The following is a 21,731-nucleotide window of genomic DNA, read 5'->3' on the forward strand; positions in this document are numbered from 1 at the left end:
TATTACACACATTTGATTGGCTGGCTGTCTATATGGTGGATGACTTTGCTCAAAATCCTTGATGTTTTCAGCCATCTCTTTCCCAAGCCAAAAAGCAATCAACAAGGCATCACAGTTGTTTCCTGGTGTTCTGCTTTGTGTACACAGATGTTTTAAGGTGATAGATTACTGGTAAAATTCAGAAAGAGAAGATGCTTTCATGATAATTATCCCTGTAAGTTTATCCCTGTAAGTTTAGTTTATCTTGTTTGAGCAGAATATAATGAAACTATCCATCCATCCATTTTCTAACCCGCTGAATCTGAACACAGGGGTCTGTTGGAGCCAATCCCAGCCAACACAGGGCACAAGGCAGGAAACAATCCCGGGCAGGGTGCCAACCCACCGCAGGACACACACAAACACACACTAGGGCCAATTTAGAATCGCCAATCCACCTAACCTGCATGTCTTTGGGAGGAAACCGGAGCGCCCGGAGGAAACCCACACAGACACGGGGAGAACATGCAAACTCCATGCAGGTTGGACCCGGGAAGCGAACCCGGGTCTCCTAACTGCAAGGCAGCAGCGCTACCACTGCGCCACCGTGCCACCTAATGAAACTATATCTCTCTATTATAAAAAGAAATCCTATCCTGGAAAGCAAACGTGGCAATACATGATCTTCTCGGAAGACATTTAAAAGACCCGCGAGATGAAAGAGACCTGCCACGGTGCGTCTCACGGGAACATAGAACGAGAGTCTTGCAAGACACGCCCTACTTACAAGCAATATCAACAAACAGGACCATGGGCAAAAAAAAAAACAAATCAGTAGTGTAAATGCTGTCATGCAGCACACACAGCTCCAGGGCTCTCAGTGCATATAAAGTGTACAAGGTCAATACGGTAGAAATTAATAGGGTAGAAATGAAATGAATAGGGTAGAAATGAAACATCAACGACTAAACGAAGAAGAAAGAAAAGTGCAGAGAAAAGAGACCCAAAAGCGACGGAGAGAAAAAAATGCTAAAAAGAAAAACAATAATCTAGGTGCAAATTTAGAAAATAAGGAAAGTGATAATCAGCCTGGAACAAGTGGAATTGAAAACAAAGCACGTCCAATAGGGCTCAGAATTAAAAGATTAGAACATCATAAACGGGAGCAGCGTTATACGTCCTGCAAGAAAGAGATTTAACCACGCCCGGGCCGGAAATAAAGGATAATTATTGTTTTTACAATGTCACGCGAGATACTGTAAGTCAGTGAGCCAAAATTTAAATCAAGTCCACAGACATCTAACTAAGCAGTTGTTAGATTGCTTTTGGCAGACATGCATCATGTGCTCCCAGCTCTTAAAACAACGATATGCGACAAGCATAACAGGCAGCTCACCATCAGGTTGAAGCCTTTTTTGTTTTAAGTGACTGATAGGTCCGATTGAGGGGGGTGGAGTACAGCACTGAAGACTGATAGCGGGGTACTGATTGATGCGGTAAGGGGGAGGCGAGACCCGGGGGAGGAGGGGTCGGAGAGGGTGCTAGACAGTTGTGTTTGGGGTTACGAGGTCGGCGATTGTTCAAGTAAAACTTTTGTGACACTTTATTACATCAGTCGCTACAGTATCAAAAAAAAAAGATAATAAAGATCTCATTAGTGCAAACAAAAGGTAATTAATCATCAGAGCCAAGTGTAATTGAAAATTACATAGCAGGACAAAGCAAGGTCATCCCACAACAGTTAAAGCAACGACAAGTTTAATTTCAAAGAATACACAATTCGGTTAGGTGTATATTTATGATGACAGAGAAGCGATGCAAATTTTAACAGGCGACAAGAAAGGTGATGTATATATTCCGCGAATAACATTAGACACCAAAGAAGATTGTGATATGCCATTCGTATTAAAATGTTTACAGTTTACTGTGAGAATAGCATTTGCTATGACAATTAACAAATCACAGGGACAACCATTAGAAAACATCTGATTATTTATTAGAGAAACAGAAACAATATTCACTCACGGGAGATTATAGGTTGCATTGTCACAATGTATGTCCAAAAATGGATTCAAAATTCTATGCGATCTTGAAGAAAAGGTAATTTCAAATATTGTTTTTAATAAACCTTTAAAGTAAAAAGTGCAACTAATGAAACTGAAACAATTCCAATGAAAAAAAAGCTTTTAAAATTGTATATCCGATTAACCAAACAGCGGCACGGTGGCGCAATGGGTAGTGCTGCTGCCTCGCACTTAGGAGACCTGGGTTCACCTCCCTGCGTGGAGTGTGCATGTTCTCCCCGTGTCTGCATGGCTTTCCTCCTGGTGCTTCTTCCCACAGTCCAAAGACATACAGGTTGGATGGATTGACGATTCTAAATTGTCCCTAGTGTGTGCTTGGTGTGTGTGTGTGTGTGCGAGCCCTGCGATGGGCTAGCGCCCTGTCCGGGGTTTGTTTCCTGCCTTGTGCCCTGTGTTGGCTGGGCTTTGGCTCCAGCAGACCCCAGTGACCCTGTAGTTAGGATATAGCAGGTTGGATGATGGATGGATGGATTAACCAAACACAGGGGTTGGCGAGCGAAGCGAGCAGGGGACGGAGACCCTAGTCTATTACATAAAAATCTGGCATACCATGACTGGTTTCATCAGACTAGAAAACCTTGTTCTTTTGGTATCTTTTTGAACACTCCAAGCAGGATTCTATGTGTCATTTACTGAGGAGAGGCTTTTGTCTGGCCACTCTGTCATAAAGCCCAGATCGGTGGAATGTTGTAGTGATGGTTGTCCTTCTGGATGTTTCTCCCTTTTCCACAGAAGTTTTCTGGAGTGAGCAGATCAGTCATGGCCCGTCTCTCACAATAGCTCAGTTTGGCTAGGTGACCAGCTCTAGGAAGAGTCACGATTATTCCAAAGTTATTCCATTTAAGAATTATGGGGGCTGCTTTGCTCTTGGGAAAGTTCAGTGCAGCTAATATTTTTTGTAGCCTTCTTCAGATCTGTGCCTTGGTACAGTTCTATCTCTAAGGTCTGTAGGCAATTCAATTTACCTTGTGATACACCATGTCAACTGTGAGATCTTCTACTGTATATACAGATGTATGCCTTTCCTAATCATGTCCAATCACTTGATCTGGCCATAAGGGGACTCTAAAGAAAGTGTAGGAACATCTCAGTAATAATCAATACAATGGGATGCACCTGAGCCAAATTTAACTGTCAAAGCAAAGAGTCTGAATACTTGTGTCAATGTGATATTTCAGTTTTTTATTTTTAATAAATTTTCAAAAGTTTTAAAAACATGTTTTGCTTGATGCTGGGAAAATATGAATTTAAACAATTTTACTACAAGGCTACAACAAAGCAAAATGTGAAAAGGTCTGATTATTTTCTGAATTCAGTGTAACATATTTGTAGTGCAACAGGGGACCCTCAAAATAAATAGAAGTAATTCAAATGTATTTACATAGTGTATTTATTAACAAATAAAACACAGGGAAAGGCATGAAAATAAGAAGAATACAGTAGTACCTCATCTACTTATAAGTACTTTGGCTTCACGAAACACCTTCTTCATTCACCTACTATCACTAGCTTACAACACCTGTCAACCCATTCTGTCAGAAACTCCCTGTGGGTCATTTCTGGACAATCACAAGAAAAATCTATGGGATAAGGACTGAATCTAATTTTGGAACAGGGACACCTAGCTATGTAACATCTTCCTCTGATGTCCTTATCATCCTTTCACCTTTGTTCCTGTTGCTCTTAATGTTCCAGGTCTCCAGGGAAGCCTTCCCATTTCTCATTTTGTACAAGAAGCAACATGGTCTATCTCTTGTAATGTAGATGCTGAGTGCCTACTGAATTGCTTCTGAAAGGACAACTTGGTTCCAGCTTCCCTGTCTAGCTGTCACATTCAGCCAAACATGTAGCTGAAGTTGTCATCCCTTTTTGTTGACTCTCTATCTGGACTACCTGTAGTACCAAATGCCTTATTCATTTTCATGACATCATAATCTCATAGCCTCCTATGTGTAGTGGCTTTCCCTCTGGTCTTGTGACTCTCTTTTCATTCTGGCTAATGGCACCCTGTTCCTCAGAAACTTTTTGCCTACTTCTGTCCTTCACTGTATACAAACGACAAACACACAGTGCTAATATAGAACTTACTTTGTTCTCTTATAGCATTTCTTTTCCCTAAGGGACACTTTTACCTTTTTATTTATTTTCTGTTGTAAAACTTTCACTGTCACTTTGCAAGACCTACAATATCCTTTACAATGAAAGAATCTTTGATTAGTTATACTTAATTATGTTTACATAGAGTGATAATAAAAGCTAACAGAGTCCAGTTTGGCAATTCACCCAGAAAAGAAGAAATGTATTGGTGTTAAATAAATAAAAGGAAAAAATGAATACATCCTGAATTATCAAAGATAGAAGTAAACACAGCTATTGAAGGTTAAAAAATGGATAACATGTATTTTTATAATGTTTCAGTGTGAAATTAAGACCAATCTGTTTTTACCTTTTTAAGTGAACCTAATACACTGTAATTCTGTTATAAATGCATGTTTTGAAAAACACCATTTAATAAGATAGCCATATTGCTATGTTGCAGTACTCTTTCCTCTTTTTTTTTTAAAACTTGCTTGAAAGGTATGTTGCAGCCAACACAAACATACATGCATATGATTTGATTTAGTTTTAATTCCATGTCTAATGTTTTCATTAAAATCTGGTTTTTGGTTTTGTCTTTTTTTATTCTTAAAGAATGGAGGAAGGGAGTCTCCTTCCTTGTTAAAAAAATGTATCAGTGAATTTCTTTCACAATCCTGTATACATATGTTGCCATAATTGTAACTGTTACTGCCATTTTGAATACTTTTGTAAATGCTGCCATTTTGTTTTTTTAGATTCCCTTATTGCTAAAGAGGCTGCTGATCACATGACCTGCATCTGGTTGTGTGTGATGTCATTGTTTTTCCAGTATAAAACATGTACTTCTGTTTTGCCTGTTTCCTAGTACTGGGATAATTCCTAAACTTTACTTCAGTATTACTTTTACTTTGACCTTTTTTTCAAGGCTTTGTGATTTTGCTGTGTTCTCCTGCACAAAATATTTTTGTTTTCTGCCTGCTTATTTTGATTCGCTGGTAATGGTAAACCTTTGCAACATTTTTTTTTAATTCTTTTGCTACTTTCTCTTTTGCCATCTACTTGTTTATTTATTACTGCCAGCTGCTGTTTATTACAAAATGGTGCAGTGCAACATTTTTTACTGTTCCATCTGGCAGCTTCACTCTTTTACTGTTTCAAAATGGTATACAACAGAATACTAGGATCATGCTATGAATGACCCCAAGATCAAAAGGGTGTTTATTAATGATTGAGCAACTGCAAAAGCAGTCTAGTAAAGGCAATAGTGCAGAAACTTGTTAATGAGTTCACAGTATTTCAGCAGTGACCTGCTGTAAAGATTGTTCCATAGCCAGTACTTAAAGAAGTGCCTATTACTCAGCAGGAGCTCTTTAATGGTAAGCCAGTTCGCTGTAGGGCACTTCCTAACCATTCATAACTAGTATAGGGTATTTTATGTTTCTACAGGCTAACACTGCAACTGATTGAAATAATATCTCACATATAACTTCATTGTTAACTGAACAGCTTCTTTAGTGGGCTTCAGCTCCTTTAAATAGCAGCCTTCCTTTTTGGTACAATTTGGAATATTTTTTAGAAGAATTTAGGTCTATGTTTGATCAGCCTGAGTGCAAGGTAACTACAACTAACTATTAACATGTAGACAGAAAAGGTAGACATGGCTTAGTTTGCTTCTGAAGCCAACTCTATTATTCATTTTATTGTAATATTTTTTTTTGTGATTGTTACAGATACACGCACAGAAAAATAAATTCAAAACAAAACAAAAGTTAGCACATGTAACAAAAATTTGCTCCTAGGCTAACTGCAAAATAATTTGTATGCTTCAGACAGGTTAATTCTTCATGTTTGTTTAGAAATAAAAAACATTTGTCTCTAGTTATCTCAGTCGGCTATGTTTGAGTGCAACTGATGCTAGTATAGAGTACTCAGTTAAATATAAAGAATTCTCTGATGTATTTAACAACGACCTGGAGAAGCATCTGTTATATTGCAAATGCTTCTCATTGGCATGATTTGTTAAATTTTGCTGAACTTTCAAGAAATAATCTTTTCACTATGGCTACTGCTATATCCCCATTTAAGTGTTTTTATGGATTTAAGTCTAAGCTATTTAATGTTGTGTCCACCTCATCATTTATTTCCAGCTTATCAGAACATTTATTAAATCTTAAGAATAAGTGGTTCAGGAACACCTGTTGATGGCTGGAGCCTCAGCCAAACAATTTGCCAACTGTAAGTTGAGACTTGTAGTACTACATTTTAAAGTGGGGCTGAAGAGTGTCAGTCTACAAGAGATATCTGCTTGAAGATATTCTTCTGTTAAACTGGGTCCACATTACATTGGACAGTATAAGATTTTAAGAAGAGTTTTCCCTGCTCAGTTTAGGACCCATCCAAGTTTTCATGCTTCCAGATTAAGACCTGTTCTCATAGCCCTATGTACCATATTTCTTCTTCACTCTACTTCTGCTAAAATTGATAGTAATCCTGGATATGAAGTCCAGGAAATACTTGATTTCTGTAGAAGAGGCAGTCAGGTTTATTTCACTGGAAAGGGTTTGATGCTGAGCATAGATTTTGGATCCTTGACTGTGATGTTCATGCTCCTTGACTTGTAAAAGCTTTGTTTTGTTCAAGTTTTCCTCTTTTTCTGGGAAAACCAGATGCAACATGCCTAAAATAGTTTTAAAATAAAAGTATAAAATTTTAATTTACACCATAATTTGCACATAGTTTCAGTGTCTACTTAGACTTTTCCTCATAGCAGTACAGGTTTCTTCTCGTAATACAAACATATTAAGTTAAGTGAGAAGTCTTTGTTGACTGTCTGTGTGTGTAGGGGGGTATGGGTTAGTTCCTGTATTGCATCCAATGCATCTGGGCTCTAGACCATATAATCCCACTGTTATTACAGTAGAGGACAAATCAGTTTCCTCCTTCCTCCAATTACAAACACACGCCATGTTTTCCCACAAATGTAGGTGATTCACTGGTGTGTCTTGTGGCAAACTCAAGATTGGCCTGAATATGAATACTGTTTGAATACTGAATTTTGATGACAATGCAGTGTGTTTTATTGAGCCAACAGCATTCAGAAGGAGATTAAAAAAAATGTATTGTGGCTTTTAGTAATGTCTCCTCTGTGATGTTTATCTTTTTCTCTCTAACTTAGAATTATATTAAGTTCTTAATTTTCATATCCTTCTTTTAGATTCCCACTGTGTTTAACACCATAACTGAAGTTTATGTTGTTTAAGTTTATATACTTCTTGGGCAGAAACATGACAAATGCAGTGACAATACAGTATATGGTACAGTAGTATAGCACAAAAGATACAGATAATTATGAAACAGAGGTCAGGTAAAAATGATCAGTGTCTTACTATCTGTATGAGGGGCTCATGTGGCAAAATGCTATTGTCTAGTTAAAGTCTGAACAAAGTTATGTACAAGTGGGTATATATAAAAAGACTTTGTTTCTTTGAAAATAAAACATCCAAAGAAGCCCAAAAAATCTGTTGCTGGATATACTGTGGATAAAAGTGAAATATGTAATAAACATAATAAACAGACTGCACATTTAAATATTTTAATCTTTATCACACACAATGATTACTTCTAAAATGTTACACTCAATAATTGCAAGCAAATTCTAAAAAAGAGTGAATATATACAAATGCAATAAATACAAAACTTTTTAATGTATTATTCCTCAGTATATTGGTTATTAAATGTTCCTTTTAGTAAAGTCATCTTATCTTCCTTTAGTTGTTTTCTACTTAAAGATAGCAGAAGCAAAGTCATGCTCTGGTGAATAAATCTGTCATGCCAGTTACTCATAATCCCAAAATACAAATTCATAGTCTGCACTATTTAATTGACTCTTATAAATACTGTAAATTAAATATTTAGAATAAGTCGATCGTCAGAATGAAATATATGAACATGGCTGCATTTAGACAATGAACACAATGAGTTGTTTTGAGGTGTTGCTTTTCATGTGTAAAGAATTTACTAAGGCAAATGCCATTTTTTCAACAATTCTTTTTATATTATTACTTAGACAAAAAATCACGGAAATGGATTTGTCCGAATACACGCTCCATGGCATGTTCTGAGTAGGGAAGCAGAATTCCTGAAAATTAAAGTGCCAACAAAAAAGGTATGATCACATTTTCTTTTTCAAATGTACATTGATGTTTATTTGTTTCAAGATAGTTTCCTTGAAGTCTCAAATATGTATTCATTTTTGACTTTTCCCTGTTATAAAGGCAGGACTATTGTGTTTTTAAATGCAGTTCTTAACCTGGGAAGCTAATTTTCAGGTTGTTTGTTTCACTTGTTATGCATAACCTTTGAATTAGCAGACATAGTTTACAATAAACTAAAGAATTTTAAAATGAGAAACTTTTAATGTGTTACTAGATTGATAAACATCTTGGCAAATTTCTAAAAACCTAAAAAATATATAATTGACTGAAGTTTACATTTGTCTGTATTATGTTTAAAAAACACACACAAAAAAACAAAACAAATTTGGTCTGGTTTGGGCAGGAATTTGGTAAGGATTTCCATAATAATATAATTTCTGGAATAACCTACAACAATGTAAAATCCATATGTATTATTTTTGCGATATGCATTAGAGATGCGCTCTGCCAAGAACTGAACTTCATTCCCAGGGAATATTGTTGGGTAGTTTTTGATCTTGGTGTTGCACCCATAGATATAACAATAGCAACATACAATTCACAGCAAAATATACAATATATGCCGTAATTCCAACATTTTATATACTGTACAAGAGCAATACACGATACCTTAATATAGAAAATGCATAAAACAGTATAACAGTAATTAGAGTTGCATTCATGCTGTTTACTGCTGTATATATGTTTAAAACTAAGTGCAGTTTATGTTGGATGGAAGTTTTTGAAGATCTGGGTGATATAGAGTTGAATTATAAAATGTGATTGTCCAGTGACTGAGCCAAAAAATTTTATGGGCTGGGAGGTTCTTAATGTGTATGACCAGGAACAATTCTATTATGGTAGTAGTTAAAAGATAAAGTTACATCATGATAACTTTGGTAACTTATGGTAAGACTTGATGGTGTCTTATTGTTTTTCAGTCTTCTTCCTTTTTTGTCAATGGTGTAATTTCCTCATGCTCCACTGTTTTCCCTTTGTACATGTTTTTTGTGTTGTTTGTAATTGTTCTACAATCTTCTTCTTCTTTCGGCTGCTCCCGTTAGGGGTTGCCACAGCGGATCATCTTCTTCCATATCTTTCTGTCCTCTGCATCTTGTTCTGTTACACCCATCACCTGCATGTCCTCTCTCACCACATCCATAAACCTTCGCTTAGGCCTTCCTCTTTTCCTCTTCTCTAGCAGCTCTATCCTTAGCATCCTTCTCCCAATATACCCAGCATCTCTTCTCTGCACATGTCCAAACCAACGCAATCTCACCTCTCTAACTTTGTCTCCCAACCGTCCAACTTGAGCTGACCCTCTAATGTACTCATTTCTAATCCTATCCATCCTTGTCACACCCAGTGCAAATCTTAGCATCTTTAACTCTGCCACCTCCAGCGCTGTTTCCTGCTTTCTGGTCAGTGCCTCCGTCTCCAACCCATATAACATAGCTGGCCTCACAACTGTCCTGTAGACCTTCCCTTTCACTCTTGCTGATACCTGTCTGACACAAATTATAATAATAATAATAATAATGCATTTTACTTATAGGGACACTTTACATTACTCCTGACACTCTTCTCCACCTATTCCAAACTGCCTGCACTCTCTGTTTCACCTCTCTTCCACAATCCCCATTACTCTGTACTGTTGATCCCAAGAATTTAAACTTATCCACCTTCGCCAAGTCTACTCCTTGCATCCTCATCATGCCACTGACCTCCCTCTCATTTACACACATGTATTCTGTCTTGTTCCTACTGACCTTTATTCCTCTCCTCTCTAGAGCGTATCTCCACCTCTCCAGGGTCTCCTCAACCTGCTCCCTACTATTGCTACAGATCACAATGTCATCAGCAAACATCATATTCCACGGGGTCTCCTGTCTAATCTCGTCTGTCAACCTGTCCATCACCATTGCAAATAAGAAAGGGCACAGAGCTGATCCCTGATGTAATCAAACCTCCACCTTGAATGCATCCATCACTCCTACCGCAGACCTCACCACTGTCACACTTCCCTTGTACATATCCTGTACAACTCTTACGTACTTCTCTGCCACTCCCAACTTCCTCATACAATACCACAGCTCCTCTCGAGGCACCCTGTCATATGCTTTCTCCAGGTCCACAAAAACGCAATACAACTCCTTCTGTCCTTCTCTAAACTTCTCCATCAACATCCTCAGAGCAAACATTGCATCTGTGGTGCTCTTTCTTGGCATGAAACCATACTGCTGCTCACTAATCTTCACCTCACTTCTTAACCTAGCTTCCACTACTCTTTCCCATAACTTCATGCTGTGGCTCATCAATTTTATTCCCCTGTAGTTACTGCAGTCCTGCACATCCCCCTTATTCTTAAATATCGGCACCAGTACACTTCTTCTCCACTGCTCAAGCATCCTCTAACTTTCCAAGATTCCATTAAACAATCTGGTTAAAAACTCCACTGCCATCTCTCCTAAACACCTCCATGCTTCCATAGGTATGTCATCTGGACCAACAGCCTTTCCATTTTTCATAGCTGTCCTTACTTCCTCCTTGCTAATCCGTTGCACTTCCTGATTCACTATCTCACTATCTCCACATCATCCAACCTCTTCTCTCTCTCGTTCTTTTCATTCATCAGCCTCTCAAAGTTCTCTTTCCATCTGCTCAACACACTCTACTTGCTTGTGAGTACGTTTCTATCTTTATCCTTTATCATCCTAACCTGCTGCACATCTTTCCCAGCTCGGTCCCTATGTCTATCGGTACAGGTCCTTTTCTCCCTCCTTAGTGTCCAACCTCTCATACAACTCATCATACGCCTTTTCTTTAGCCTTCACCACCTCTCTCTTCACCTTGCACCTTATCTCCTTGTACTCGTGTCTAGTTTCTGCATCTCTCTGACTGTCCCACTTCTTCTTTGCCATCCTCTTCCTCTGTATACTCTCCTGCACTTCCCCATTCCACCACCAGGTTTCCTTTTCCTCCTTCCTCTGTCCAGATGTCACGCCAAGCACCCTTCTTACTGTCACCCTTACTACATCTGCTGTAGTTTCCCAGCTGTCTGGTAACTCTTCACTGCCACCCAGTGCCTGTCTTACCTCCTCCCTAAACTCAACCTTGCAGTCTTCCTTTTTCAACTTCCACCATGTGATCCTTGGCTCTGCCCTCGCTCTCTTCCTCTTCTTGATCTCCAACGTCATCCTACAGACCACCATCCTATGCTGCTTAACTACACTTTCCCCTGCCACCACTTTGCAGTCTTCAATCTCCTTCAGATTGACTCTTCTGCATAGGATGTAATCTACTGTGTGCATCTTCCTCCACTCTTGTACGTAACCCTATGTTCCTCCCTCTTCTTAAAATACGTATTCACCACAGCCATGTTCATCCTTTTGGCAAAATCCACTATCCTCTGACCTTCTTCATTCGTCTCCTTGACACCATACCTACCCATCACCTTCTCATCTTCACTCTTCCCTTCACCAACATGCCCATTGAAATCCACTCCAATCACCAGTTTCTGTCCCTTGGATACACTGTTCATCACTTCATCCAACACTCCAAAAATCTTCTTTCTCACCCACTGCACACCTAATTTGTGGTGCATATGCACTAACAACATTCATCATCACACCTCCAATTTCCAGCTTCATAATCATTACTCTGCCTGACACTCTTTTCACCTCCAAAACACTCTTGACATACTGTTCCTTCAGAATAACTTCTACCCCATTTCTCCTCCCATCCAGTGTAGGACTGAGTAGGAGATTATTGACTTGATGCTATTTTGAACAATCTAGGTGAATAAGATGGAGGAGCTTATTTGGCTGAATGGCCTTTTACTGTCACAAGTTTTCTAATATTGTAAAATGTTTTTTGCTTATGTTACACTCCTTTCTTAAAATTAACCAGAGGAAAAATAAACAACCCCACATCATACTGGATATCATACAATTCAATATAGAGTAGCTTTCCAATATGAAAAAGTTGTTGTCTGGACCAAGCATCCTATGAAATCTAATGTAATGGTTAGTATTGGAATGAAACCAAATCAGCCATAGTCATAACTAAAAGACTAACTGACAGTGTGTTAAAAATCACAGCCCAAAGTACAATAGTCGAAATACTCATGCTTGGGTCAAGAACCAAGAAATCATAAAGAATAATAGTAAATCAAATTGTTCAAAGGTTTTTAATAGGTATATAGAATTATATTTGCCCCCGGAGAAAATCTGGCTTTTTACAGAAGCTCAGTAATTGAATAATATTATTATATTATGACAAACAACAAATGCAAACCAAAATTACAAAAAAGAAAAAAAAAACAACTAAAATTTCTGACAATTACATTAACAATGAGACATTTTGCAGACATATTGCCATTGGCATGAAGAAGTTTAAGTGGCATTTCTTGACATAATTCTGCTGAATAAGTTCTTGGCAGAAAGTGCTCAGTGGCAGTGTGTCAGAGAGAGGATGTGCAGAATTGTCCATAACGGTACTCAGATTTCTCTCCTTTGCTCTACCTCCAGGGAATTCAGAGTGTGACCCATAACTGAGCCTACCCTTTTAATTAGCTTCTTGATTCGGTGGCACTCCCTTAAAGTGATGTCACTGTCCAACACAGTACAGCATTGAAAATCACACTGACCATCACAGAGTTGTAGAATACTATTATATCAATGATGAAATGCAGTGAAATGATGAAAAAGAAGCCTAATTAAATAAATAGTATCACAAAATTGGACATTGACATCAAAAGAAAGCAAAGTGGGCTCAGTGATGCTTAAAACAGTTCAAAACATTTATTTGATAAACTGTCTGTATTTCAACTTCATAAGGAGTACATTTTTTTTAGTTACTAAAGCAGTGGACTTGAGAAAATATGTACTTTCTGCTAGGGCTAACACTAAGTACTAGAAATAATATGTCCTTCTATGCATTCACTGGTACTGTCCTTAGTAAATAATTGCCTTAGTAAATAATAGTCATCTGATGTGGCCCAGTATTCATGGGGGATTTTGTCCTTTATCCATAACACTCTCCTGCTGGCAGCTCATTATTGAAAACTAATTACTGTACATTATCTCCTGACTTCAAACTTAATCCTCACATCAATTATAGAACTGGCATGAGGCTGTCACTTGACTTACCCAACCTCTGAACTGCTGTTTTTTGTTTCTAGAAGTCAGCTTTGATTCTGCAGGCAATATTCTGATTCAAACCTTGACTAAGAAACATACACATCTTCCTCCTTTTCGCTCTGCAGTCTAGGACCAGACCTTCATTTTTGACACTATTCAATGGTAGGCCTCTTCACATCCTTCATCCCATGGCATTGCAAGTTTAATGAAACTAATTTTCTTTGCCTCAACAGACCACATCATAATATTACCTCTTAATGCTTTTTAACTATCTGTGGAAATTTCTCCCTCTTTTCAAGGACCATTCACTTGTTCCATGGTAGAGGTGTTAAGGAAAATTCAGTCTTTTATTTTCCTGGACTTTGAACACTTTTCACCATCTTTCAGAAATGTTTTTAAAATTTTGCACATATGCTTCTTGAGATGTTTTTTCTTTCTCCATAGTATCTGCTATTTGTTGCTAAGACTTTGTCATAATGACAACTATACCACTCGTTGTGACAGTTCTATTCTAAATCAAAAGATGTGATCCATACTACCCATCTTTCCACAGATCTTGTACTTGTGGATCTTGTTACAACCCACATAGCCACTTATGAATGAGGTGTCTTGTTAGCAGGACACAACCATATTTCAAAGTTGTTTGCTTACATTGCAGTAAACCAACAAATCAATCAAAAGAAATAATAGCATTTGTACATACTTAAGAGTATATTCTTTCAAATAAATTATAAGTTTATGTGTTGTCTGCTCTCTTTCATTATTAAAATATGCAATTTGCAAATATATGCAGACCAAGGTGAGCAATTCGTCACAACTGACTTAATCTGATATAAATTAAAAATCTCATCAACTTTGAGCCACATACAGTGAAAGGCTCATTACCATTCAATATCTGAGTTTTAGATTGTTCTAAAGATGTGTATCAGTCTATGATTGGTCATTTATATTACATGTCAAAGCTGTGCGCAAAAAGCAGGACACTTATAGATACTTAACTGATTATAGTTTTGATTCTAGTATTGACAATGTGCTTTTGATGAAGGACTCGATGCAATACTGCTTCTATTGTCGCAATGCACTGTTTACAATTCAAGTGACAAGGGTTCAATTTTCATTCCTGGATGCTGTCGGCTGCACGTTCACCCTATAGCATGTTTACACAGCAGTGCTCTTTTAACTTCAAGTTAAAATGCAGGCAATGTTTTTAGCATATCTGTGAGTACTGCTACACTGTACTTGTGGCTCCTGAAATTGCAATTGAGGACTCCCCTTTCATTCAAATGTTATTGTACCATGCTGCTCATGTTGCTGTGTCACAAGCACATAAGAAAAAAAAAAAAATAGGCTTCTCAGCTAGTGGCTTGTTCACGATCACAGGGATCAATTGTGACGTGCAATATTATTTTTCTCATTTTTAATCGCCACTGTCCCTGAACCAACCAGAAATTAAATGGGAAATGTAATCGAAGTGCGGCCCCATGGGAGGTGTTGGTTGGGATTGTGAAGCAACTGTTTGGTGAAAGAAGTACGATTAAAAACAGGATAAAAATCTCGCATTACTCAGTTGATCTCTGTGGTGATGGTGGCAGGACAGATTTTACTGTGAACTAGTTTTATGTGCTCTGACCCAGCAACTGCCACCTATGACTCAAAAGTGGCTGAGAAACACTAGTTTAGGTGTATGTGTCTGCATTTTCGCCAGCAAAGGCATTGTCCTCGCCTATGTAAATCAGCACTTGAACAAGCTGGTATGAAAATGTACTTATGTACTTGATTTATTCCACATGCAATATGCAAGAAAAAAGAAGCAACAACAAAAAAAAACCAAATAAATAAGAATGCACTGAACATCTGTGGGGCAACTTCAACAGAAGGCAGGAGAAGATGTGTGAGTTGCAGCACAAAAATCCCAGTCTATTGTACAAAATGTACTTTTTCTCTGTTTCTAGGGGTAAAACAGAAATTGTTTCAAGGACTGACATGAAGAATAATTTTGAAAGTTAAACTTTGGATAAGTACATTATTATACTACCTAGTTACAAATTGTTTACTTTGTTGCTTCAGAGTGTGCATGTGTTGGTGTGTATACTTACATTTTTTTTCTAAAAAATGTGTTTAAGTGGAAGAGACTAAATGTTTCCAGAAAGCCACTTGATGTTTCCAAAAAGAGGAACACCTTACGCCAAACAGTATAACTTTGCAAAGCGTATAACTTTGCAATGCTTTGGTATATGACATCTGAATTTGGTACATGGATAGTGGACAGATTAGGAGGGATTTTTGTGGAGGGATTTCCACACATTTTTTAGTGTAGCCATTGATCTTTTTGTCCACTTCTTCATTCACTATGTTAGCAGCCACATACGTATAGGAAACAGCCTGTGTTGGTAAAACCAAGCGTTGAATTTCCTGAGGAGTTGTGGCACATCAGTCTTATTCAGCCACTTTACTTTGTTGTTCCACAGCTCTGACAGATTATATTTAATCTAACCAATTAAACATACATTTAACTTAATTCTCCTCTGTTAACTGAAATCTTTCACATTGGATTGGGCCTCTGAATTTATTGGTCAATCTGTCTTTCGTTACCACAATATATCTTGACTTTTTCGGATTGAACTTCATTTTTGCTTGCACATGGGAGATACATCTTACTGTCAGATCATCCACAAACTCCCTAAAGGCCCGGTCACTTTTTCAGTGATTTTCTGTCACAGACTTCATTTACATAATGGTAAATGAGGGGCAGTTGTGTAGCCTTATATACCCAGTGAATTAGTCCAACTATTCTGCAACTTTCCCTAACAAAATCAAGCAGATTTCAATTTGTCTTAAGTTGTAGGAGTAGGTTATGTGTGTCTGAGAGTTCAGAATCAATTAAGTACAGTTGTAAGTATAATGCATATAATTCAGCTATGATGAATAAGGAAAGTGGGTGTTTTGGACCCCGCAAACAGAGATCTGTCTAATGTATCATGTGTTATATACTATGACAGAATGGAAAAAAGGCAGAGATTAGGATGAACTTGCTGTACCTGGAAAGCATTAGTACAGCAATGGCTTGTCAGGCAGCACACTGTGGGTTGCCTGAAAAAAGAGTGAACTTGGCAATACGTTGAAAATTTGAAACTGTGTCACACAGTAGTCACTGAGTCATGTAATTTGTCATGCCCTGAGATTTATAGCTGTATAATCTGACATCCTCACGTGACTCAATCAACAGCTAGAGTCGTAATATAATGTTTCACATCCTCTCTGACTAGAAGTTGTATAATGTGCCACCAGGTTAAGGAGCAGCCTATAGGTACCTGATTTCACCTCTCCATGTGTATTATGAAAAGCCTTGTATTTTCCCTTCCTCTATGGACTCATCTATTTATTTTATTTTAATCATAAAAATTGCCAATGTTATGGTTAATACTTGGAAGAAAATCTCCTTCTTCTAGACGCAGGAGTGTTCTAAACTACTCAATAGATGAGGACTGCTCCTTTGGAACAAAGTAGCATTCTTCCCTCTTTCAGTTTAATGGGAAAGGCACTTTCTTCCATACTATCCAAAATAGATACAACTATCTTGGGAGCAGTTATTTTTTTAGTTTTAAAATATATTTTTGTTTTAGTTTATATTTAATTTTGCAAAGGATTTTTTTTACATTTTTTTAGTTTGTCTTTTTTAGTTGGGTTTTTCAATTTTGGAGATTCTACTTCTTCAATACCTACCCCAGAGTACATGCCTTTTTAAAGTACTCTTGATTTTTTTTTTGGCACACTGGCTGTATCCTGGCCTCCTCTACAATTGTTTTAGCAAGGCCATGTGAATATTTGTTAAACAGTATATTTTTTCTCTCACTTTCTCTTTTCCTTTACTTTTTCTGATTTTTCCCCTAGTTTTTAGGCCTTGCTATTAATGTTAAATGGATTATTAACATCGGGACCATAACTACAAAGTATTCCTGATGTCTTCTCTTTGTTCACTTCATCATTTTTTAGGCTTTAGGGCAGACTTTTGTACTGTGGATTTTTAAATACAACCTTGATTTTTTTTTCTGTTATTCATCAAAGTAGACCACATTGCATTAACCTGTCTCTTTTCTTGTTGGCACATCTTGCGCTGTTCATTATTTTTTGTCAAAACTGATGATATCTTGCTAGCATAACACTGAGGAGTTAGTGATCTACTAAACCTAGCATGATCTGCTTAAGGCCTACCATGAAAATTCTTCTCTGGAGTAAAGTATTGCTTGACTGTTTAGTTTAATAAGGGCTGCTTCCTTAGAAAAAGAATACATACATTTATAGGGTCATTATGGTCATGTGTATGCTATAAGCTGAGTCTGCAGACACTTTTTTTTAAAATAGCGATTATTATAGCTATTTATAATTTATCATGGTTTTTATGCTCCAGCGAGTGAGAACACAGTGGTGGGGCAATGCTGCACCAGCATTTAGTGCCCCCTTCTGAGTTGCTTACTGACTCGAAGGCCTGCAAGTCAGAGGGCTTCTCTGGGTTCAAACCTGTACTATGCCGAGGCATATGTCCAATGCTGCTATATTACCCACAGGTGCATTTTGAAATTGAAGAGGCTCATTGGAAAATCGCATGGCCTAAAGCTGCTTTGGGAGAGAAAGAGCAGAGCACTGAGTTCAGAGATTGCATGCAGAGAAAGAAAGTAGGAGAAAGTTTATTGCATAACATGCCTGTACAGGTGAACAAGCAGCCAGTGCAATGTGGTTGCAAGCACGTGCACATGCATTCAGAGGGGAAGGCAGGTTTAAAATATTGACACTGTGTTTAATTTTGTATATATTAATGAGGACAGTTTACTTCCAATTTGTATATATTTTTGGATGGAAGTAATCTGTGTTTGTGGGTGCTCATTTGTTCATCATTGTCCTTATGCATAATTTTTCTCACTGTTTATTTTTGATTATTTTTCTGTCCATCCTTTGTGAACTGAAGAAGAAGAAGAAGGCTGTTTGCTTACTTTTGTTGGATTTTTTTGTTATCACTCTTTTGCTTTGGAGTCAATGTAATTATTGTATATAACACCTGCAGTTATTTTTATTGTTTTTGTTAATGTTTTTGCATTGAACTTTATATATTTGCAAGACATTACTGTAAAAAGTTTCTCAATTCTCCCTTCCCCTGGTCGTTCGGTTATGGCTGCAGGTGCCTGGAGTCTGAAACTTTGAAATGGTGCCATTGCACAGGGCACTGCAGTGAAATTCGTACTTGCATGAGCTAATTAACATGTAACATGTCTAACTCGAGCATCATGCTTAATGAATAGAACTACTTTACCTTGAAAGTCGGTCTTCCTTACCTGAAATGACACAAAGTAAGTATCTGAGTATGAAGAATATGTGCAGTGTAACATCTATGAACTTTTGTTCAGTCTTAAAGTGCAATACATGGTGAACAGAGTGGCTGAACTGTTGAATCAAACTGTGATTAACTTTATATTGACACAAATAAAAAAGTTAGTCCTCGCTTCTGTTTTTTTAGTCCCCTCACTTTCCCTAATTACTAATGATTAGTAGTTTGTATATAGCAATTACCAAACTCATTGACAACAATAGAGCACCTGTATGCAGGAGACTGCAGGAAAAGAGGCAGCAGTAATCATAAAGTTTAAAACTATGGCAGCTGGGTTTTGCAGTCAGCGATATTTTAATAAAATACAAGAGAGTGTAGTGTACTGTGTGGTGATAGTTTAAACTATAATGATAAAAATAATTGGTACATCTGGAATTAGATAAGGATGTAACCAGAAAGTACTTGGTTCATTACAAGAGCTTAGCAGAGAGGCCCAATTATAATGAAGAGCTTTTATTCAACATTGTACTTTATTATCTTATTCTGTAAACCCATTAGGCAACTTATTTATTTGCATTCAGTTAATGTAAAAATGTTGTTAAGCGAGCAAGTTATCAATAAATGTTCAAGGGTGGAAATAAGTTCTTGTGATGAGAGAGAGGTCCATGACGACAAATGATTTTAAATGAACACAGAATGCTTGACCTTCAGAAAGGTATAGATGTGAGAGGATTGTGTTGTTAGAACTGGCTCCAGAGACTGAAGGGGTGATCCGCTGATCGCATGTTCATGAAGAGAAGAAAAGAGACATGATTGTGGCAGAGCTGCTGCTGCTGCTGCAGGGTGGAAGTAGGTGGTTGGGTTTGGCACCATAAAGAAGCAAATGTACGGCACTTGTGAGGCAGGATCGCTGCTGCTGAGCCATCAGGAAGCTGGAGTGACCCACCACTCTGAGTGGACTTCTGCTGGAGACCGTACAATGTTTTTGGGTTGGAGATGGGGCAGTGCTCATAAAATCCCTACAGCCACAAATCGTTGGCACACGTGTAGAGGTTGGAGCAGTAACCAAATGAGCGGGCTGGAGTGCAGGCGCCGATTAGAATTGACTGTACTGATGTCAGATTAAAAAAGAGCACCAAAGCAAGCTATATTTTTAAAAATATAAGACAGATCCTGTATGTTGTATTACTTATTTACTTTTAACCTCCACATAAACACCTGTTTTTATTGATTCTATTCATTTAATTAGTGTAAGTGCTCCATCCATAATATTTTGTACTGTTGACAATGTTTTGGATTTGTTGGAATAAAAGCCCAAAGCACTTTGCACCACCCCTTGTTTATTAAGTGTCCTCATTGTACAGTTTATCTCAGTCGTGTTATCAATGGTTCTGGGTGCAAGCTGTATCAGACTGCTGCAGCCAACATTACTGGTAATTATTGTTTTTGTGAAAAAAAGAAAATGAGAACTCTGTAGATAATTCTATTGTGTGTATATATGTATATGTATGTATATATACTGTGTGTGTATATGTATATACCCAAGAGACAGAAAGTGGTGATTGGAGCGGATTTCATGTTGGTGAAGGGAACAGAGGAGACGAGGAGGTGATGGGTAGGTATGGTGTCAAGGAGAGATATAAAGAAGGTCAGAGGATAGTGGATTTTGCCAAAAGGATGGGCATGACTTTGGTGAATACATATTTTAAGAAGAGGGAGGAACATAGGGTTACGTACAAGAGTGGAGGAAGATGCACACAGGTAGATTACATCCTATGCAGAAGATTTGATCTGAAGGAGACTGAAGACTGCAAAGTGGTGGCAGGGGAAAGTGTAGTTAAGCAGCATAGGATGGTGGTCTGTATAATGATGTTGCAGATCAAGAAGAGGAAGAGAGTGAGGGCAGAGCCAAGGATCAAATGGTGGAAGTTGAAAAAGGAAGACTGCAAGGTTGAGTTTAGGAAGGAGGTGAGACAGGCACTAGGTGGCAGTGAAGAGTTACCAGACAGCTGGGAAACTACAGCAGATGTAGTAAGGGTGACAGCAAGAAGGGTGCTTGGCATGACATCTGGAAAGAGGGGTTCTATTCAATAAGGGCGCGCACAAAAAGGCGACCTTCAAAAGGGCGACCTCAATTGGGCTCGGAGAATAAAAGCGCACATAAATAAAAGCGATCTTCAAAAGGGCGACCTCAATTGAGCGCCGAATAAAGGCGCGCGTAAATAAAGGCGAGCTTCAAAAGGATAGCCTCAATTGAGCGCTGAATAAATGCGCGTGCAAATAAAGGAGCGCTTCAAAAGGATGACCTTCGGAGCGAATTAAATTAATTGTCCTTGATTATGCTAATAGACCGCATCTCGAATATCTACGTGGCATTGCACATAATCTACAGCTTCAAGTGTAACTTGCTTTCACCTTTTTATACATTCAGTCATTGCCTTAATCTAATTTTCTGTAATTTTGAAAACAACGAAATATAGAGAGCTTTAGAAATAGTTCGTTAGAAGTAGTTCGTTAGAAGTTCATGCATTAATTAATTGGATGTTTTAATATTCTTGCTTTCACCTTTTTATACGTTCAATCATTGCCTTTATCTAATAAATTTTCTGTAATAATTTTGTTGCGTTTGCCTTTATTCGCTGCACCCAATTGACGCCACCCTTTTGAAGCACTCCTTTATTTATGCGCGCAGTTATTCGGCGCTCAATTGAGGTCATCCTTTTGAAGCGCTCCTTTATTTGCACGCGCATTTATTCGGCGCTCAATTGAGGTCGTCCTTTTGAAGCTCGCCTTTATTTACGCGCGCCTTTATTCGGCGCTCAATTGAGGTCGCCCTTTTGAAGATCGCTTTTATTTATGTGCACTTTTATTTGCCGCGCCCCAATTGAGGTCGCCCTTTTCAAGGTCGCCTTTATGTGCGCGCCCTTATTGACGG

General features: G+C 38.0%; 1 protein-coding gene across 3 annotated transcripts in view; it reads left to right on the top strand.

The window, feature by feature from the left end:
- LOC114652500 (anoctamin-2-like) overlaps nucleotides 1-21,731 on the top strand; it is a 406,460-nt gene that overhangs the window by 90,345 nt on the left and 294,384 nt on the right. For all 3 annotated transcript variants that reach the window (XM_051920300.1, XM_028802904.2, XM_051920313.1), the window contains one exon: nucleotides 8,209-8,307. In XM_051920300.1, the coding sequence (XP_051776260.1) occupies nucleotides 8,209-8,307 (99 nt within the window). The remainder of the gene's footprint in view (nucleotides 1-8,208; nucleotides 8,308-21,731) is intronic.

The sequence above is a fragment of the Erpetoichthys calabaricus genome, chromosome 1 (assembly GCF_900747795.2).
Source record: "Erpetoichthys calabaricus chromosome 1, fErpCal1.3, whole genome shotgun sequence".
Classification (NCBI taxonomy): Eukaryota; Metazoa; Chordata; class Cladistia; order Polypteriformes; family Polypteridae; genus Erpetoichthys; species Erpetoichthys calabaricus.